The sequence below is a fragment of the Cricetulus griseus genome, chromosome 7 (genome assembly GCF_003668045.3).
Source record: "Cricetulus griseus strain 17A/GY chromosome 7, alternate assembly CriGri-PICRH-1.0, whole genome shotgun sequence".
In the NCBI taxonomy this organism is placed as follows: Eukaryota; Metazoa; Chordata; class Mammalia; order Rodentia; family Cricetidae; genus Cricetulus; species Cricetulus griseus.
In genome coordinates, this window is record NC_048600.1 from 68,193,417 (window position 1) to 68,215,589 (window position 22,173).

Here is a 22,173-nt window from a genome sequence, read left to right on the forward strand (position 1 = left end):
ACAGGTAAGAGCACTGGCTGTGTAAGCACTAGGCTCTGAATGAATACTCCAGCACTCATGTTTTTTTTTAAGATTTATTTATTATGTATACAACATTCTATCTGCTTGTATGCTTGCACACCAGATCTCATTATAGATGGTTGTGAGCCATCATGTGGTTGCTGGGAATTGAACTCAGGACCTCTAGGATAGCAGCCAGCGCTATTAACCTCTGAGCCATCTCTCCAGCCCACCAGGACTCATGTTTTAAAATGCTGGGAATGGCTATGTATGCCCTGAAACCCATTGAGCAGCAATAACCCACAATTAACTCATATCCTACCCCCTTCTTTTTTTCTACCTTCCTCTTCTCTCTTGAGTCTTAATACAGAGTCTCACTATATATCCCAGGCTGATCTTGATCCTCTTACCTCACTCCCCTCAGTGCTATTCCAGGCATGTGCTGTCCTGTCTGTGTTTTACCTAAGTCTTGTAAGTGAAGCAATGCGTTTGTGTGACTCGCCTGTTTAAGTAAGCATGATATCTTCATCAGTCATTCACAGAGCCTGTGCCTACCACTTGCTTTCTCTCAGAATGGGATAAACTCCATTGTTCATATATACAAGATCTTGTTTATCCATTCAAGCAATTGATGGGGATCAGGGTGTGTTCATCTTTCGGCTTATTGAGAACAATGCTGATATGAACATGAATGTGTAGGTAATTTGTAATATTTATTAATTGTTAATGTGCACTGGGAGAGTGCAGGTGTCTGAGGTGGACTTACAGGCAGTTGCAAGCCACCTGACTTGGATGCTGGCAACTGAACTGTGATCCTCTGCAAGAGCAGTATGTGCTCTTGCACTGAGCCATCTCCCAGCCTAACAACTTTTTGTGACCCTGGTTTCAATTCTTTTAGTGTTTACCTACAAGTGGAAAGGGTTGATTGTATTCTATCATTATTAATATTATTTGACTGGTCTGGGACTCATCATGTAGCCAAGGATGACTTTGGGCTTCTGCTTCCATTTCCTACGTGCTAGGATTATAGGCATGCACAGCCACACCCAGTTTATTCTATTTTTAATTTTTTGAAGGACAGTGACACTCTTCTCATAGCAGCTGTGTCATTGTACCTTCTTCTGTGGTTTGGGTTTTGTTTTGTTTGGGGGACAGGGTTTCATGCTGTATCTCAGATTGGCTCGGATCTCAAAGCAATTCTTCTGTCTCAGCTGCTTGGGTGCTGGGACATGGGCTGGATCTTACATGTCTCTCTAAAGGTATTTACTGAAGGCTTGGCTCCCCGTTCAAAGCTGCTGTGGGTTGGTGGGCTCTTGAAGAGGTGTGTCTGTCTGGGTGGAAGTGAGGACTTTGGAAGGAGATTTGGGGACCCTGTCTCTTCCTCGATCTCTCTCTAGCACACACTCTCCATCAGGGTATGCTGCCTCACCACAGGCCCCCAAAGCAACAGGGCCAACTGATCACAGGTTAGAACCTTGTCTCTTTATAGACTGCTTGTGTCAGGTATTTGTTGTAGTAACTGAGACTGAGTGACATATTCTCACCAGTAATAGGAGGGAATTCCATCTTCCCCATGTTCTCCTCAATACTTGTTTTGTGTCTATTTTGGTTAGTTGCTACCCAGACTGTGAGTTACTACCCCCTCTGGAGAGACCCACCCCACCCTACTTACCCTGCTTCTCACTTCCTTTCCTTCTCTTTCCAGCCACTGGTGCCCTTTGCCTTTTGCCTCCCAGCATCCAAAACAGCAAGCAAGGGAGAGAAATGCCTCTGAGCAAAGCAAGTCATAGTGTGTATGAGTATGTGAAGAAGGAGTCATTAGATGTGCCAGAGGCCCCTGAGGACCATACAGTGAGGCACCTATGGACTGGGGAGCTGGTAGTTACCCGCCTTCATACCCTCAGACAAACAAAACCATCCAAGAGGAGGACAGCAGCCAGGTTAGATCAGACGTTTGTGAAGGTTGCAGCCTCCAACTCAGATGGAGGGAATAATTCTAGAACTGAAGGATGAGCTGGCTCTCAGTCTTAGATGCCCCAGGGCCAGGCACAACTGGAGAGGCATGGCCACCTGAGGACCAAAGACAGGCATCGTGCTAGTGTGAGGGACCCAGAGGGGGCCACAGGCTCATCCACTCTCATGAGCCCTGCATTCTCCACAGCTGCTGCCCTTGACTGAGTGTTTTCTTGCAGGAGTGACTTCCACAGCCTTCTCCCAAACATGCTTTCTTTAGCAGTTAGATCAGACTCTTGCTAAGAACAGATAGGGCTGGGAGAGTTGGCATATATCTATAATTCTCTGTATCTAGGATGATCACTGTGAGTTCAAAGCCAGCCTGGGTTATTCAGAGAGCTATGGACTACACAAGCCTCTGTCCTGTGATCTTGCCGCAAAAGAAGAAAATAAAAACATAAATCATAGCCTTTCTGTTTCCAGGGTCCTCAAAACACACTCAGCTCTTCAGAATACCCACAAGCTGGCCCTAGAAGCAGCTCTAGCCTCTTACACTCCCCTGAACTCCACCTACCCAATCTACAGGGCTCCTAGTCTCAGAACCGGCCACCTTCTCACAATCTATGACTCCTTCCTGCCATATCTCCAGATCTAGTTATTTCACAAAGAGAAGGGAGTTTATTTACCCATTCACACATAAAACAAGCCATGATTTGAATGTTGACTTCTGAAACCCAAGACTAAGTAGGGTTGAAGTTAATTCTCTCAACAACACAGCTGGTATGCCCCCACAGGCATCTCAGCTCTGCAGGTGGACTCACACCCTAGCTGTCTACACCCTAGGGCCAGACACATTTTTTTGATGACTGCTATGTGGTGCTGAGGGAAAGAGATAAAGTAGGTGAGGCTGCTGTTAGTTGTCACCCCTCCCTTGGAAAGGGCATAAATTTTGTTGCTGTTGTTGTTGTTGTTGTTGTTTTTAATCCCCTCTTGGGAGAAAGACAGAACAGAGGCAGCATTTGGAGGTGGGAAAGCAGGAAATCCTACCAGCCTGGTCAACAGCAGTAAGTCAGTCCTTGGGGATGCTCTTTCCAGAAAGAGTGTCTTGACCTATTATCTATCACCTGGTCCTTAGCAAATGTGCAGCAGGAAACACAGAATGGGGAGCAGGACCACATCCAGATTCTGTGACTTAGGAACCCCTTCCCAGACTACTTAGAATAGGTGGTCCTAGCTGGAGCCCCTGCCCACCAGCTGATACTCCCCACAGGAATACCAGTCCCTCCATGAGTATCCAAAGGCCATGTTCTGCTTTTGGCTCTTTGCATCCAACCAGTGACAAGGTACAGCTGTCTCCTTTTGGAAAAACTGGGGCCTCAACACGAGGCCCTTCTCTGTCTCTGTGTCCATATGTGAACTCAACAGACCACCACATCCCTTCTCTCTGTTGTGGCAAGGAAATATCTCTGACTGTATCTCAAGGCAGTGTGGGGTTTGGCCTGCCCTGGGAAGCATTGAGGCTCTTGGGAAACTATCTGTTGTGAAACTCAGAAAGGAAAAGGCAGTTGGTAACAACTCGCTCTTTTCCACCCCCTGCATGCCACACAGCTCTGAGCCTGTGCTGAGAATGCACTCATAATCCCACTCTGTGCCTCGAAGGTTTGTGACGGAGTGAGACATTGGCCCAGGCACCGCCAGGGACCGTTGTGGGCACTGATGCGATGGAGTCTCCATTCCCAGTGTCTGTCTCCAGCAAAGCGCTGCCACCTACCTCAGTCACGATGGTGGAGAGGAAGACGTCCTTGCTGTACTCCCAGCCATCTAGGCAGCTCTCCTGCTCCAGCTGTTCCAGGTCCACATCCACTCCTGGTTCCAGCCCCAGGGCAGAGAAGTTGGCGATGGTGGCCAGTCGGTAGCGGCGGCAGCTCTGGGGCACCTGTCGTCCATCCTTCGTCTCCAACGGGATGCTGTGGTTGCGCCATGCGCTGCTCAGGTTCACGGTGTCAGGCACACGGCAACGGTGCTCCGGTGACCCTGCCAGGAACACGACTGACATACCATTGAAACCGTTGGGGATAATGCTGGCGCTGAGTAGAAAGAAGATGAGGCGCTGGAAGGGGCCCCACTCGCCCAGGAAGGAGGTCACCTCATCATAGTCCCGCATGCTTCCAGCCTCTCCTTCACAACTTGCACAATGAAGTAAGAGGGAATCTGATGATTGAGGTTCCTGGCGGGGGCCTTCCCGGGGTGCTGCAAAGCTCCTAGGGGCTGGCACAGAGCTCAGGGAAGCCGAGTCCTCGGGAACACACCCCCTGTGCGGGCGAGGCACCGAGAGGCTAGTGCGCTCACCGATCGGGGAGGTGCTCCCGGGTCGGCTCCGCCTCCTGCTTGGTTCCCTGCACCCAGAAGCCTTCTACGCAGGGCCTCCCGCTAGGGATCCGCTGTGCATCGCGGGCGTGCTGCGAGCCCGGAGCTCTTCTCAGCCCCACGTGGGCGGGTGAGCGACGGGGAGGAGCAGCGTCCGGAGAGCAAGGTCTCTAAGGGGTTGACCCTGGCTTCAATGTCCGCGTCTTGACAGGCCTAGCCCCGGGCAGGAGTCCCTTGCTCCACGGCCCCAGTCTGGAGTCTGAGCTCAGGCGGGTGGACAGTTAATCAAGACTGCGTTCGCAGGAGACCTCTGTGAGTGACAGGAATGCCACCTCTTCACACATTCCAGTGTGGGAGCTCACTTATGTGCCTTAGCACGGCTTGACCTGGACAGTGGGGAACCGGAGAAGAGTCCCTGGAACAGCAGGATCCTTACCTTGAAAAGAGGCAACTGTGGCCCGGGAGCCTACAAGGGATGTGCAAGGTCATGATGAGTCAGAGACGCGCGCCCGCCCCATACTAAAAGGGCCCGGTCACGGGCCTCTGAGTCGTCGCTGTGTCCTCTTGAAGATTCCCTGGGGCCTATATAGGAGACACCGCTGCTGGAGAATAGCAATGGAGTCACATTTTTCACCACAGCCTAGACTCTGGTGTTTGTCCTTTTGCACTCTCCAGGCACCTAGGGCCCTTTATTGTGGCAAGGTGCCAAAGCCTTCTTGGACAGAAAGGCCTTCTATTTGCAGAAAGGCCCGTTCCCTGTCCAGGAACCGAGAGAGTAAAGAACAGAAAGAGGACAAACTAGTGAGATTTGGCTCTCAGATCTGGCAGGGTGACCAAAGGAGGGCCGAGACTGCTTTTTCTCTCTCTGCTCAGTATCCACCTATAAGGCGCCTGGAACACTGTCCTAGTCCAGGCTGGAGCCTGTGGCCTGGGATCCATGGGCAGGTGATACTGACAGGCTGTGCAGCAGCCCATCACTTTGCACAAACTGGCTTGTTTCTCCAGACCCTCTGCGAAAGACTGAAGGGGACTAATGTTTGTTTTTCTTGTTTGTTTTTGGTAGCCTCTAGTCTGACCCCTACTATTAGGTTGGCTTTCCACCTCTTAGAACCTCAGTTTCCTCTCCTATCATTTCTAAGACCATGCCACCTAATGTACCAGGACAACTCTGGTTTATGCCTTTGATATTTATTTATTTATTTATTTATTTATTTATTTATTTATTTATTTATTTGAGACAGGATCTCTGTATGCAGCCATGGCTGTCCTAGAACCCCCTATGTAGATCAGACTGGCCTCAACTCCAATAGATCTGCCTGCCTCTGCCTCCTAAGTGCTGGGTATGCTAGAGCAGGGAGATCATGAGTTCCAGGCCCACCTGAGCTATAGTAAGACCCTGTGTCAAAAAGAAGTTTCTTAGTATTATTTTTATTTTATAAGATTAAATATATCATTTAAAATATTAAAAACTAATATTAATCAACTAAATACTAAATATTAGTTGACTAACATTAAAATAGTAATATTAGCCAGGTGTTGGTGGCGCACCACCAGTATTCTGAAGGCAGAGGCAGGCAGATCTCTGTGAGTTCAAGGCCAGCCTGGTCTCCAGAGCGAGTGCCAGGATAGGCTCCAAAGCTACACAGAGAAACCCTGTCTTGAAAAAACAAAAAAAATAGTAATATTATTAAAATATTATTAATATGTACCCCCATGCCTGACTGATGCTATGCTAGGCATCAGATGTTGGCTAGGGCTTTGTGGGTGCTGAGCAAGCACTCTACCAACTGAGTAGACACATATCTTGCTAAGATGTCCAGGCAGCTCTTAAATTCCTTTGGGCCCAAGAGATCTTCCCATTCCAGCCTTGTGCCCAGCTCAAATAGTTGCATTTCTTAGTGTCCCCTTATGGATTTCACCAGCAGGCAGCAAGTGCCTCACCGGTTTTCACTTGTCTCTGTTCCATTTCACCCTTGTTGCTATTGGAGAATGGAGTTCGGTCCCTCTGAAGGAAGTAAGAGGCACCACTCCTCCACACTGTCAGGTTGTATGTGAGAGCTGAACAGGTGTCCGTCAACTGGGCTGTTTTCCAGTTATTGACAAGAGTATGTCTGGGGGGGGGGTGGTAGGGGAGGAGGGGAGGGAGAAGGGAGAAGGGCTTGTCATGTAATTCAATCATGTTTGTAACTCAAATAAAAAAAAAACCATGAGAGAAAAAAAAAGAGTATGTCAATCAGCCCATTTTCCCTCCATACAGAATGAATCAAAATTGAGCATAGCTTCGTATATTAGAAGGATTCCCTTCACCATTCTTTAGGGTCACCCCTAAGATGTGTGGCAGTGGCTAGTATTGACACAGTAAGCTAACACTCACATGGGAGTCGGGATTGAGTATTTTGCCCCCAACAGCTGGTTGCAGAGAACTACCTCATGAAGCTACAGGTTTGAGCTGAGGGAGACATGCTGGTACAGCTGAGGTAGTGTTTGACCCACCCATGGCTGACATACATGCACATACCCTGTGATCTGCTTACACGTGACTTGTTCTCTGCTTACACTTCTGTTCTATGATGAATTGCTGATCAGCCTGCTAATACAATTAAGTAGAATCTGACAATATCCAGCACACATGGGGCAATCTGTACTATACAAACCTTTGATAGCCCGTTGCCTGGTTGCCAGTTTTCATTGGTGCACCAAAGTGGACTTGGATGGAATCAATTCTTTGGTCTGTTGGCAATGCCCTATCTGGTAAACAATGATTTCTTGTTATTTTCCCAGGAAAACCACATGATATCTCATCTGGATGGACTGATCCTTCTGAAGCAGTGAGTCAAAAATAAATATTTCCCTCTTTATTATGTCAGGCATTCTGTTAGAGCCATGAGAACACTAAAACAAAAAACCATGACCTGTTGTCTCCTTAAGGCTCCACCTCCCATGATCAGCCTGATGCAACAGAATTCCAACATGATTTTCTTTTGTTGAGCGGGCATTCAACCATAACCATTGTTTATACAGGGCACTGGAAGAATGGCTTTAATGTCCTGTTAATTCTACCTATCGTGGCTTCACTTCTGATTTAATAGGTTGGCCAGAAAGGCAGGGATAAGTTTTGGGATTTCATTTGGCCTTCAAACTAATATTCTTGAGACCAAGGGATCTGTCATAGAGAAGGTTTCCTGGGCAATGTATGATTGATCTTTTCTGCTTTCATTTCTGTTGCTGTGCTACAATACCCCAACTGAAAGCAACTTAGGAGAGAAAGGGGTTTATTTCAGCTTACAGTTTCAGGTTAAAATCTCTCATTGTGGAGAAGTCAAGGCAGAAGCTTCAAACAACTAATCATATTGACAGTGAAGAATCCAAAGAAATGACTGCACACATACTCACTTGTGCTCAGCTTGATTTTCCCACTCTTATACAGTTCAGGATACCCTGCCCAGGGAATGGTGGTGCCCACACTGGGGTGGGTCTTCCCACATGAACTAATTTAAGACGATCCCCTACTGGCATGCTCACAAGCCAACCCAATGTAGACAATCCCTTACTGAGACTTTCTTCCTAAGCAATTCTAGGTTATGTCAAATTGATAAAGTTCCTAGCCAGAGAAAGAACTGGAATAAAGTATAGACAGAGTTTTCTTTGGGCTGCCAGCTCACAAAAAATGACACGGAGATTTACTAATTATAAAAACTCAGCCTAGGGGCTGGAGAGATGGCTCAGCGGTTAAGAGCACTGACTGCTCTTCCAAAGGTCCTGAGTTCAATTCCCAGCAACCACATGGTGGCTCACTTACATCTGTAAAGAGATTTGGTGCCCTCTTCTGGCCTGCAGGCATACATGCAAGCTGAGCACTGTACACATAATAAATAAATAAATATTAAAAAAAACTCAGCCTATAGCTTAGGCTTGTCTCATTAGCTCTTCTAACTTAAATTAACTGATTTCTATTCATCTACATGTTGCCAAGTGACTTGTGGCTTTTCCATGTCTTGCTCCCTCTGTGTCCAGCTGGTAACTTCACCTTTCTTCTTCCCAGATCTCTCTCTGTCCAGAAGTCCTGCTATACTTCCTGCCTACCTAATGGCCATTTAGGTTTTTATTAAACCAATATCAGTGACATATCTTTACACAGAACAATAAAGTCCCCACATTGCAGGAGGTATGGCAGTTATTGAACTCACAGATAAGCACAAGGGGAACCAGGAATGTTACTTAAACCACAGTGTTGTCTCTTCAAAGGGTAGGATGCACAACCTATTATCTGTCCAGAAGGCTTGGAATAGACATAGTTAATAGCCTGATGACCTTTGAGCCAGATCCTCCTCAGATCTTTATCATGAGCTTGACAATCTATGAAACCTATCTTTATGGAAGATGTCACGTGAACTTTACAAAGCTGTAGTCATGTCTTCAGCTTTATTGTACAGATAGATTGAGTTAATTATCACTAGAAAAATTTTCACCAAATTGTGCTGTGCTTACATAGGCCAACATCAGCTAGTCATGTTGAACTAAACTACCTCTTTATCTCCCATGAATCATTACACTGCTGGCTGTGGCAGTCACGGAGACCCATATACTGCATTATCAATCGTGTTAGGAAGCAGATGGAAATAAGTTTACTGGGTCTAGAGATAAAAGTGCTATAAATAGACTGTCTTTTTGGGACCACCAGCTCACAAGAAAATGACATGGACTCTTATTATTAATTATGAAGGCTTGGCCTTAGTGTAGGCTTGTTTCTAACTAACTCTTGTAACTTAGATTAACCTATGTCTATTAATTCTATTTTCTGTCTCATGGCTTTATTACCTTATCTCCTTACTGTACATCCTGCTTGCTCTGCATCTCCTGGTGTCCACTTTCTTCTCCCCAGCATCCTCTCTGCCCAGAGATTCTGCCTAGCTATTGGCCGTTCAGCTTTTTATTAAACCAAACAGAGTGACACATCTTCACAGCATACAAAAATAAAAAAGATTATTATACAACGTTTCTCTCTTGTCTAAATAAAAAGGTTTTAACTCTAACATACTAAAACTATATACAATAAGAACAATTATCAGGTATTGTCTAAATAGAAAGGAAAGGTATTAACTTTAACAAATTATATATAATAAGAACAATTATCATATAAGAATTACATTCACAATGTCCAGTCCATTTGTGTTTGGCAAATTAAGAGAAAAGACACCTTTATCTATCCTATCATGATGAATCCAAAGTTTTGTACCTAACTTACTTTCTATCAAGACTAAGGAAATTTTTAACTACAACTATTTAGTCTTACCCCATCAAAGACCTGAGAATGATACAACAGTAAACAGGAAGTGCAGAGCAAACAACGTCCAAAACTAAGTTTCGTCTGTAATGTTGAGGCACCCATCATCAACCTACAGGCCTAGAATAGCTGACAGACTTGTCTGCGAAGCAGGTATTTTTGAATGACTGTCCAACCTTGTCTTGGCAAAGTTTGGCAGTCACTTTCTTTTGTTTTTTGCTTGTATAATTTGGACAGCATAGTGTCAGCTGTCGAGGAAGGGGCAGTTTCTTTGCCCAGTGGCTAACTTTTGCCACAAACAAAGCAAACTCCATATGGAGGTTTTGTGATGCCCATCATCTTTTCTGAAATAGATTTGTGCTGCCAGGAGCATGCATGTCTTGTCATGAAAAGCCTTTTATTATTAAAACAGTTTAAATACCATATTCTATATGTCTTTGAAGTGTTTGAAGACCATCTATCTATTAAAATATATCTCTGTTTGACCTTGAAATCATACCTAACATGACTATAAGTTTGACTGTTGTAGAGGACTAACTACTAACCTGTATTTTTTTAATATCATAAATAGCTTTCAAAGACTAAAACTTTACATAATTTTTAAAAAATGAACTGCATAGGTACAATACCTAAAACAAAAGTAGGAACATATATACAATATAACAAAAATAACTTTAAATTTGTATCAATATACAAAAATCCATACCAATGTAAAATAGTTGAGACTAGTGGTTTTTAAAAGTAGACTCAACAATTCGCCCTTTTACCCACCATTTCTACATTTCTACATATAATTTATAATATAAAAATATACTTATATACACATATATTATAACTTTATAATTTATAATGCTGTATACTTATAGTTTTTTTGTTTGGTTGTTTTTTTTTTGAGACAGGGTTTCTCTGTGGCTTTGGAGGCTGTCCTGGAACTAGCTCTTGTAGACCAGGCTGGTCTCGAACTCACAGAGATCCGCCTGCCTCTGCCTCTGCTGGCGTTAAAGGTGTGAGCCACCACCTTTATATTTATATTGTATATTTAGATGTTATTATTTTATAATATAATTAATATATTGTAGTATATAGTATATTTGTCCCATTATTTTTATATATAAATTATAATATAGAAATATATAATATAGAAATGCTGTGATTCATGGGTGGATTGTTGAGTCTACTATTAAACAACCACCAGTCTCAAATATTTTACATTGGTATGGATTTTTGTGAGCTGGCAGCGCAAAGAAAAGTCCAACTATAGAGTACCTTTTAAAAAACATTTTGGAAGGAAAACACTGCTTATATATACTAGGTGGTGAGGAATGTATGCTATACTTGGACAAACCATGTAGTTCTCTTTTACTCAGGACTTCATTTGAGACTGGGAGCCAACATTGGTTGTAGATATGAGGAATGGAATAGTGTAAAGGGAAAAATTGTTCTGGAATGAGAGGGTAACACATAGGGGGAACTTGGGGCTCAGAGGGCAGACAATTATACATAAACAGGGAAGAAGCAGGCCTAACAGGCCAGGATGATTGTACATAAGAAGGCAAAGTGGCCCTGGTGGTTTACCAAGGATGGGATTTAAGTCAAAATTTCAACCCAACCTTTAAAAAATATATTTCATTTTATTTATGTGGATTCAGGTATTTGACTAAGTATATGTCCACGTGTGTGGGTACCTGGGGAAACTAGATGGTGACACTGGGTCCCCTGAAGCTGGAGTAATATTCAAGTGTAATACTCCTGACACAGATTCTGGGAACCGAACCTCAGTCCTCTGCAAGAACAGCGAGTGCTCTTAACAGATGAGCCATTTCTTCCCATAGCCTTTTCATTGGCTTTGCTTATGGTTCCTGACTGATTTCTATTAAGCTCTCCCCACCTTGCTATAGTTTAGCTCTTAAACATCTCCACAGGTTAGGTGTCCCCAGGGTAGCCTTATTGTAAGATGGTGGGACTTTTAAGAGATGAGCCTTGCAGGTGAACCTTAGGTTATTGGAGGTGTGATCTCTAGGGGACCCCCTACTCCTTCCTGCTTCCCTTTTGCTCTTTTGCTTCATGTAAATGTATTTGCTCTGCCACACACCATGGAACGAGGTACTTTTTTGCTACAGGCCCAAAACATTAGGCCAATCAACATGGATTAGATCTTGCAATCTATGAGCCTAAATAGCTCTTTATGTTTGTAAATCATCTCAGATGTTTTGCTATAGTGATGAAATGCTATCTGACACATCTCTCCATCCCCTAGGCTTGCAATTACATTTAGGACACCTCAGAAACTTTGCTTTTTATTGGGACTCATTGCACCTGTTTGTCTAAGAACTTCACTGATCACCTACTTCTCTTAAGCCCCCCAATCCTGTTTAGTTGGAGCTTACCAGTTACTTTATGCCTCTGTGACCACATGCCTCTCTTAAGAAGCAGGCAGAGCTCTGAGTTCAAGGCCAGCCTGGTCTGCAGAGTTAAGTTCCAGGACTTAACTTTATCCCTTCCATCAGCCAGGGATAAACGGAGAAACCCTGTCTTGAGAAAGAGAGAGACAGAGACAGAGATTTTCATTCTGGAATCAGGACATACAGTCCATTGTGGCAGGGAGCCATGCTGGCAGAAGTGTGAGGTAGTGGGAAGCAGAAAGCCAGACTGGAAGGGAGATTGGGCTAGAGACCTTAGAGGAAGTACTCCAGGGACTCACTTCAGCTATGCCTCCTTCCTCAAGGTTTTCAAAACCTCCCCCAAACACCACCACCAGGGAACCACATGTTCAAGCATATGAGCATTCGAGGGACATTTCTGGCGCAAATAGTATCAAAGAACATGAAGTGTTTCCTACTCTAACATGGACACCAGTTCCTTCTCTACCGCACACTACTCAAGAGGGCTGTTTTTCCCGTATAACCCTATTCCCATGCCCATTTCCTACTCCCATCAGAATTGCTGTGGTGAAAAGCCACAGATCCCATATGGGAAGTGACTGGAGGAAACTGCTGTTGTGTACAATCTTGGCTTCATTGGCTGGTTCTTTCAGAAAGACACTTGGCTTTGCCTTAAAGCAATAGGTCCTGGGTGAGGGAACTGGCTAGATCTGGAAGATTGACGAGTAAGTGTCAGGTACCACCTGGTTACCTGCTGATTCACTGAACTTCTAGGCACACAGATGGTCATATTTCTGCTCCTGTCTACCAACCACACTCTCCAGCATCTCACCAAGGCTGCCTGCAGGTCTTACCTGCTTGGGTATGGTGGATCCTTCTCTTCCAGGCAGTCATGTACTAGAACAGTGGTTCTCAACCTTCCTGATTTAATACGGTTCCTCATGTTGTGTTGATTCCCCACCACCACTATAAAATTACTTTGTTGCTACTTCCTAACTGTGATTTTGCTACTGTTATGAATTACAATGTAAATATCTGTGTTTTCTTAAGTGGACCCTGTGAAGGGGGTTACGACCTACAGGTCAGGAGAATAGCAGTGTTGAGGGCCTTGAAAGTCACGTGAAAAGAGTGATCTGTAACCTCCAGCTGTTTTTCAGCCAGAGATGGCCTTTTGTTTCTAGACAACAGATACCTGGTATCAAATCTGTGCTCCATAGTTTTTCTGCCTCTTTAATGAAAAGGCAAGTTGTAGTAACTTATCAAACAAGGTGGCCAACTCCAACGGGCAGGAACTAACGGTTTAGAGAAATAAGGCACTATCCCTCTTAAGAGATCCAGAACTGCACCCACACACCAGTTGCCATCTCTTGTTCATGAACATATCCATCGAATGGTGTATTTTTGTCTGGCAGACTGAATGTAGGGTCACTCGGTATTGAGTTTATTAAAGGCTTAATTACATGGCTCCCATCAACCCATAAATTCCTGCCCTTGGCTTCCATCAGTCTGCAAGCTAAAATAAACACTTTCCTCCACAAGTTGTTTTTTGGGTCATGGTGCTTATCACAGTAACAGAAACCAGACTAGAACAGGTATTTTACCATTTCTTTAGATACTTGCACTTTCTGCTTGGAGGCCTTTGAGCCCTTTTCAGCCAACAAGTTTGAAACTGTTACTAAGTCTCTGTCCTAGGTCCCCTTAGACTGGCTTTCACTCTGTGTTTTGTCTACATACGGTAACAAGGTTTACCTTCCAGAATGAATTGCCTTCAGTTCTTGCTCAAGATTTCTCTGAAATGTGTAGGGAGAATTTCTTTTGAAATGTATCTTTAATTTATTTTTTGAAAATTTTGTACATGTATACAATGTATTTTAATCATACCCGATCATACCTGTTCCCCTACCCTCTTCAAACTCTTCCCAGACCCCTCACCATATTTCTCTACTAACCTTATGTCTTCCTTTTATCTTTTTAATAACTCACTGAGTTCAGGTAGTGCTATCCCTGTTTTCTTGGATGTAAAGCCATCCATTGGAAGCATGGGTAACCTACCAGCAGCCACACCCCGAAGAAAACTCACAATCCCACCCTTAGTAACCATCAAATGCCAGTACTTCCCCAGCTAGAGGTAGGGCTTTGTGAGCTCCTCCCCGATCTGTGCTGGAATGTTAACTGGTTTGAACTAGTACAGGCTATGCACAGGCACCCACAGTTGAAGAGTTCAGGAATCTCCTCATTCCCTGAAGACACTGTTTTGCAACTATCCTCCTTCAACATCTGGCTTTTACAAACTTTCTGTCCTCTCCTCCTCCGTGTCCCCTGAGCTTGACTGGAGGGAGCATGATGTATCCTTTATGGGGAGAATTTGAATCCCTGTGGAAGGCATTCCTGGAGTGTCTCAGCTCTTCCCACTTGAAGGCAAATAACTCAGAGTCCAGTGGGACGCAGGAGCCCTTTAAATCCAGGACAGCATCATACTTTTTACCCTGGGGAAGATTTGCCAACAAAGCATAGGAATTAAACAAGATGAATATTTTATATAATTTCAGTTATCACTCACAGACCCTATAATCTCTCATCCCTGGTTTCTTAACCAGTAAAATGGAAATAGTATTGGAAAATCTGAAGAAGCATTGGAGCTTTACTTTAAAGATTTATTTTATCTGTGTGAGTGTTTTTGCTTGTATGTATATATGTATTATGTGCACTATGCACATGCCTGGTGCCCATGGCGATCAGAAGAGGGCATCAGACTCTCTACAACTGAAATTACAGATAGATGGTTGTGAGCTACCATGTGGGTACTGGGAACCAAACCTAGGTCCTCTGCAAGAGCAGCCAGTATTCTTTTTTGTTGTTGTTTGGTTGGTTTGGTTTGTTTGTTTTTTCGTTTTTTGAGACAGGGTTTCTCTGTGTAGTCCTGGCTGTCCTGGAACTTGCTTTGTAGATCAGGCTGGCCCAAACTCACAGAGATCTGCCTGCCTCTGCCTCCTGGGTGCTGGGATTAAAGGTGTGTGCCACCACTGCCAGGTGTGGTTTCATGTTTTAAGGAGAAGTGTTTAGCTGTTAGCTTGTTCCAAGGTAACTTTTATGCTGGGAGTTTGTCCCACTCACCCTTGCCTTCAGGCTTCACGTGATTGAACTAAGATATTTTTAGAGGTAACTTCAGGGGCTGATGGTGTCTCGTGGAGAAACACCACCTGCTCTGTGGCATGACTTCTGGGGAAGAGCTTGAGTGGTTCATACCCCTCTTGTGTTGGTTTTTGTTGTTGTTGTTGTTGTTTTTGTCAGCTTGACACAAGTTAGAGTCATCAGGGAAGAGGGAGCTTCAGTTGAGAAATGCCTCTATCAGATTGGTCTGCAGGCATGGAGGGATGGCATTTCCTTCATCAATAATTGATATGTGAACAATGCCATCCCTGGGCTGGTGGTCCTGGCTCATATAATCAAGCCATGGGGAGCAAGCCTGTAAGCAGCATTCCTCCATGGCCTTGCTTTAGTTCCTGCCCAGCCTGAGTTACTGCCTTGGTTTCCCTCAATGATGGACTGTGGTCCGGATGTCCCACAAATTGTCCTTTAACCTTCACGTTTGTGCCATGGCATGTCCCTTCCCAAATAAATAAACACAAATTTTTGGTTTGAATTTTGATTTTCGAGACAGGGTTTCTCTGTGTAGCCCTGGTTGTCCTGGAATTCACTCTGTAAACCAGGCTGGCCTCGATCCCATAGAGATTTACCTGCCTCTGCCTTCCAAGTACTGGTATTAGAGGCTGGGATTAGCTAGCAACACTCAACTATAAACAAAAATGTAATTAGTATTTATTTTTTTTAAAAAAGGAACCCACATCATGAGTCAGAAGATTGAGAAAAAGTTTAGTTTCTCCTCTCCCCAATCCCTTTCACATTTCTTCTTGGATGTGGTACCTTATTTAGTGACCAGCCTGGTGTGACCAGTAAGATCTCAGCTTCCTTGCCAGTTATTTCCCAGGTATCCCAGACATCATTGGTACACACCTGAATGGTGCTAAAGGGAGCCAGGCTGAGAGCCCCTTGGCCCTGTTAGCCTTTACTTTTTTTTCAAGAAATAATTGAAATGAATTGATTTGGTCCCTTACCTCTGTCTCTGAGAACAGTTTGGGCAGTCCCTTTGCCAGTGTCCCTCCTGCTTGCAAAATGTACACTGCGCCAGTCCCAGCTTTACTGGGTGACAGGTCTCAGGGTGGAAGCCATGGGCTCTGGCTGGAGATGGCTCCTTTCTTCCTCCTGGGTTTCACAGAGGGAACTACAGGGCAGCTGCCAACAGGAAGATTGCTTTAAACCCCTTTTCTCTCGCCTGTTCAGCCACATTTCTGTTGTTCAAAACCTTAAGGACAGTCTCTACCTGTTGAGAAAGATTAGTCTTTGACTATAGACAATTTCTGTAATTTCCTCTCATAGCATGAACTCTGGTAGCTCTTAATAATAAAAACTCGGAGTCAGATATTGGGGTTAAAGCTGAAGATCAGAGAAGCAAAGTGGCCAGCCACTAGAGAGTTCTCACCTCTACCAATGCTCAGACCAAAGGGGTGATCCTGTTCTCAGACTGCATCCTCAGACTCCTTAGATTGCACTGCTCCTCAGACTGTAATGTGTCATCCCACCTTCTATTTCCTCTCCTGTCAACCATATCGCTCCTGTCTCCATATCCTTAGTTCTGGGATCACCCTTGTGTCAGCCCTGTTTCTCTTTTAGAATGAATCAATTTTCTGTATCCCAGGATGGCCTTGAACTCACAGAGATCTGTCTGCCTGTCTCCTGAGTGCTGGGATTAAAGTTTTGTACCATCACTGCCTGGCCTCTATGGCTAAGTAGTGTGGCTAGCTTTGCACTCTGATCTTCAGGCAAGCTTTCTTTGTTATATCATAAACAAAATATCACCATATCCTCTCTATGTGTGAAGTTCTTTCTCTGTGAAATAGATGCCCAATATTATCTGGCTGCTGTTCCCTTTAGAATTCTAGAGGGTGAACACACACACACACACACACACACACACACACACACACACACACACACACTTGCCTATGTATGTGTGTACGGTGTGTTGGGGTGGTGGTGCCTATGTATGTATTGTGTACAGGCACATATGCTTATCTGGAGGACAGAGGAAGAGTGTGGTGTCCTTCACTATCACTATCCACTTCGTTTCTTGGAGACAGGGTCTCTCACTAAACTTGGAGTCGGTTGGTGACCAGTAAGCCCCAGGGATCCTTCTGTCTCCCTACTCTGTATGGGTTAGGAGGTCGGGATATTACAGTCATATGCACAGAGCCACACCTAGCTTAAAAACAAATCTGGGTACTGAGATTTGAGAGCCTTCTTACCCAGTGAGTCATCTCACTATCCTCACCAGAGGCACATTTTTAAAGACATGAATGCTACAGGAAGCTCACCTGGCCTCTGCTGGCTCCTTTTCCACTGATTACAATTAGCTGCGGGTTTGTTAGCTTGCAGCTCTTCTTGCATCCCTTTGGGGACTGTATTGGTGACTTCTCTCTTTGCTGCTATAGGACACCTGACAAAAGCAGCTTGAGGAAAGAGGGGCAAGTTCAGCTTACAGTTTAGGGGGCATGGCCCATCATATTGGGGAATCCACCACGGTGCAGGGGGAATATGAAGTGGATGCTAACATTCTGCTGTAGACGGAAGTCACAGAGTTGAATACACTGATGCTCCAGTGGCTTTCTCACTTTTCCTTTTCTTTTTTTAAAAAATATTTTAATTGTGTGTACATGTGTGAGAATGTGCAACACAGGTGCCTTTGGAGACAAGAAGAAGGTGCCAGAGCCCCTGGAGCTGAAGTTACAGTTTTGAACTAACATGGGTATTCTGAAACAGAACTCAGGTCCTCTATGAGAGCAGTACAAACCTTTAGAGTGCCCCTCCCCTTTCTTTTTGTATTTAGACTGGGACTCCAAGCCACAGGATGATGCTATTTACATTTAGAGTGTGTCTTCCCCACCCAGTTACATCTCTCTGGAATCTCCCTGAAAGATACACCCGGAGGTTCGTCTCCTAGGTGACTCCAGATCCAGTCCAGACTAACCACCTCAAAGTGCATACATACCTATAATGTTCTAAACTGGCCCATCCTCCCCAGTGTTAAGGCCCACGTGGAAGAATCCCTAGCATTGCCTCTTCACTACTAGGTCACGAAGCTATGTCATCGGGCTGATAAGCAGGATGCTTATCAGCTAGCCTCTGTCAATATAGCTAACTTTTCTTCTCCCATCAGAAGAGTTGGAGTGTTTGAATTTGTCCACGTCAGACTGTGAGGCTTTTTGAGACAGGGTTTCTCTGTGGCTTTGGAGGCTGTCCTGGAACTAGCTCTTGTAGACCAGGCTGGTCTCAAACTCACAGAGATCCGCCTGCCTCTGCCTCCCGAGTGCTGGGATTAAAGGCGTGTGCCACCAATGCCCAGCCTTAGACTGTGAGTTATAAAGATAACCCTCATAACAGAAATAAATCCTCTGGGATCTGCCCTCAGACCTTGGGTTGTGTCTTCCCAAGTTACACAAATCAGAAGTAGTGAAAGGCACACTCCACACATTAGATTCCTCTCCATTTAGTACTAGGTGATGGGTAAATATTCCCTTTCTTGGCTTGGAATTGTTCCCACAGCAAGTGGTGTTGTCAGGAACAGGAGCTCCATAGGTTTAGGGGAGAGTCTTGGTACAGCTTCTCTGGATGAAGGGAGAAAAGAGCTTGGAGTAGTTGAGGTAACCCAAGGAACAGTGGAGGTCACATCTCTCTTCAACCAGGGAGGTAGAGGGAGTCATACTTGTAGAGGAGACTTTTCTACATGTAGCCTGGTCCCACTTGATCATTTTCTCTCTGCCCACCAGGTACCCAGAGCTGCTTATAAAGTAACCACTCTGAAACTTAATACCAGTTACAATTGTTTGGTCAATGGCTTGGGCTTCTTATTGGCTAGCTCTCTCTTAAAATATTAACCCATATGTATCACCGCATGGCTGTGGTTTACTGGTGATGCTCTGGTATCTTGCGTTCCTGGTAGCTACATGGTGATTCCCTGCCCATGCCTTCCTTCTTTTTCTATCTTTGTTTGGAATTCCCAAGTAGGTATATTTTGTCTGGCCATTGGCTGAAACAACTTTATTCATCAACCAATAAAAGCAGCACATATTCACAGCATCCAGAAGGACATCCCATATCATGTACTCAAGAGCACTTTCAAACACTGGGAGGGTGTTTTCCTTTTTAATTAAAGGTCTGTCCTTTGTTTTGCTTAAGTTTTATTTCTTTTGAAGATGCTTATTCTGATATGAGTCCATAAATACACACAGGAAATTTCACCTCATTTTCCTTGAAGAATAATTCTATTTGCAAGATAGTATTATCATTTGAAGACCTGTTTTCAGACTTTCACCCAGGTCATAGTTAGCTGTAATGTGTTATGGGGAGAACAACTATTATTAGTAGCCTAACCAATGATGGAACCCATCTAGTGGGTTCTCCCCTGGTTGAATACCTGCTGCCCATCTCAGTTACTTAATGGGAAAAAAGAGAAACCAAGAGAGGAAAACACACACACACACACACACACACACACACACACACACACACACACACACCACAGAGTAAAAGTACAAATTCCACAATTCTTTACATAGCTACAGCATTTTCATCAATATTTTAGAACACTGGAACTATGAAATTACATACTCATACCTGGGCTTTTCTTTTTTAAAAAATATGTATGATGGTTTGGATAAAAATGGGCCCCCAAGGGCTGGAGAGATGGTTCAGCTGTTAAAGGCTAGGCTCACATTCAAAAATATAAGAGAATGGGCCCCCAAAGGCTCAAGTGTATGAATGTGTGGTTCTCAGTTGGTGGAACTGTTTGGGGAGGATTAGGAGGTGTGGCTCTGTTGGAGGAGGTGGTTCATGGAGTGGATGTCTGAGGCTTCAAAAGTCTCCCGCCATGCCCAGCACAGCCTCCTGCTTGAGTTTTGAGATGGGAGCTCTCAGCTGTTCCTGCTACCATGACTTTGTTTGTCCATCATGAACTCTAACCCTCTGAAACCATAAACCCAACTAAACACTTTATCTTTTTTTTTTTTTGCTTTAAAAAATTTAAATTAGAAACAAGCTTGTTTTACATGTCAATCCCAGTTCCCTCTCTGTCCCCTCCTCCCCTGCCCCCCCACCCTCCTGTCCCATCCCCTTTCTGCTCCCCAGGGAGGGTGAAGCCTTCCATGGGGGAATCCTCAAAGTCTGTCATATCATTTGGAGCAGGGCCTAGGCCCTCCCCCATGTGTCTAGGCTGAAAGAGTATCCCTTTGTGTGGAATGGGCTCCCTAAGTCCATTTGTATACTAGGGATAAATACTGATCCACTGTCAGAGGCCCCATAGATTGCCCAGGCCTCCTAACTGACACGAACGATCAGGGGGTCTGGGTCTATCCTATGTTGGTTTCCCAGCTATCAGTTTAGGATCCATGAGCTTCCCCTTGTTCAGGTCAGCTGTTTCTGTGGGTTTCTCCAGCCTGGTCTTGACCCCTTTGCACATTACTCCTCCCTCTCTACAGCTGGATTCCAGGAGTTCAGTTCTGTGTTTAGCTAACAGTTTATCTTAAGTTGGTTTGGTCATACTATATTTTCACAGCAATAGAAAAGCAACTAATACAATGCAAATGTGGGGCTGGGCGTTGGTGGCGCACGCCTTTAATCCCAGCACTCGGCAGGCAGAGGCAGGTGGATCTCTGTGAGTTCGAGGCCAGCCTGGTCTCCAGAGTGAGTGCCAGGATAGGCTCCAAAGTTACACAAAGAAACTCTGTCTCGAAAAAAAAAACCAATACAAATATGTGTATTTTTCTTAAAAAAAATATGTCCCATAAAACCAACAGATGGAATCCACAAATCTCACACTTTGTGGGGAATGTCCTTTAACAGATAGAAATACTTTCTGAATCTTCCAACTTCTATTCCTTCATCAAGATGCTGCTATGTGACTCAGGTGTCACTCTCTGGCTTTAGGACACATCCAAATGAAACCATCAAATTCATGGAGGAACACGATGGCCACGCAGGAGCACTGAGTCAGGGCCTCACGTTCCCTCCCTGGCTTGGGACTCATTTCCAGCAGTGTAGAAGGCTTCATCTCAGGGAAGACTGCTTGGCTCATGACCTCTTTTTGTTGGGAGCAGAAAAACAAGTCTATGAGCCTTGAAGATGTAATGTTACATCTGGGTTGCCAATTTGTTCACACCCTGTTGATTCTGGAGTAAGCATGACCAGGAGTCAACAGTGGACGGGTTTGTCACCTGCAGCAGGTAGAAGTTAATTCCCCAGGGACACCCTCCTCAGCTCTGGGGGTTGCAAGTATTTTGTTCAGAGAGCCTGAAAATATTCATATGGGGAAGCATTCGGAGACAGGCACATTTCCAAGCATGCTCAAAGAAAGGAAGATGGAGGAGCCTGGCGTGGTGACACATTCCTGTCACCGCAGGCTATACAGTGAATCTCAGGTCAGCCTGGGCTAAATAGTGAGATTCTTCTTCTTCTTTTTTTTTTTAATAAAAAAAAATTATGTGAGCCGGGCGTTGGTGGCACATGCCTTTAATCCTAGCACTCGGGAGGCAGAGGCAGGTGGATCTCTGTGAGTTCGAGGCCAGCCTGGTCTCCAGAGCGAGTGCCAGGATAGGCTCTAAAGCTACACAGAGAAACCCTGTCTCGAAAAACCAAACAAAAAAAATTATGTGTATGGGTCTTCTGCCTGCAGGTATGTCTGTTACCATGTGAGTGCTTGGTGCTCACAGAGACTGGAAGAAGGCTTTGGATCCCCTGGAACTACAGACAATTGTGAGCTGCCATGTGGGTGCTGGGAATCAAACCTGGGTTCTTTGGAAGAGCAGCCGGTGCTCTTAACTGTACTGAGCGACCTCTCCAGCCCAAGATTCTTGTTTTGTTTTGTTTTTCGAGATAAGGTTTCTCTGTGTAGCCCTGGCTGTCCTGGAACTCACAAAGATCCACCTGCCTCTGCCTCCCAAGTGCTGGGACTAAAGGCATGTGCCACCACCACCACCTGGCCCAGCCTAAGGTTCTATCAAAAGTGGGGGGTGGGGGGGCTGGAGAGATGGCTCGGTGGTTAAGAGGTTCAATTCCCGGCACCCACATGGCAGCTCA

The 22,173-nt window shown here is 44.8% G+C and overlaps 1 protein-coding gene and 1 long non-coding RNA gene across 4 annotated transcripts in view; one reads left to right on the forward strand and one right to left on the reverse strand.

Annotated features, from left to right (window-relative positions):
- The window catches only part of LOC100762019 (solute carrier family 22 member 4), a 54,295-nt gene extending 49,956 nt beyond the window's left edge, over positions 1–4,339 (reverse strand). The window contains exon 1 of one of the 3 annotated variants that reach the window (XM_027427514.2): positions 3,725–4,339. In XM_027427514.2, the coding sequence (XP_027283315.1) occupies positions 3,725–4,117 (393 nt within the window). In that variant the 5' untranslated portion in view covers positions 4,118–4,339. The remainder of the gene's footprint in view (positions 1–3,724) is intronic. The other 2 variants (XM_027427516.2, XM_027427515.2) reach the window with 2 other exon arrangements.
- Positions 4,340–4,491: 152 nt separating this feature from the next.
- Positions 4,492–22,173, forward strand: part of LOC113836816 — a 50,881-nt gene continuing 33,199 nt past the window's right edge. The window contains exons 1-2 of the long non-coding RNA XR_003487328.2: positions 4,492–4,632; positions 7,102–7,148. This is a non-coding gene — a long non-coding RNA (uncharacterized LOC113836816). The remainder of the gene's footprint in view (positions 4,633–7,101; positions 7,149–22,173) is intronic.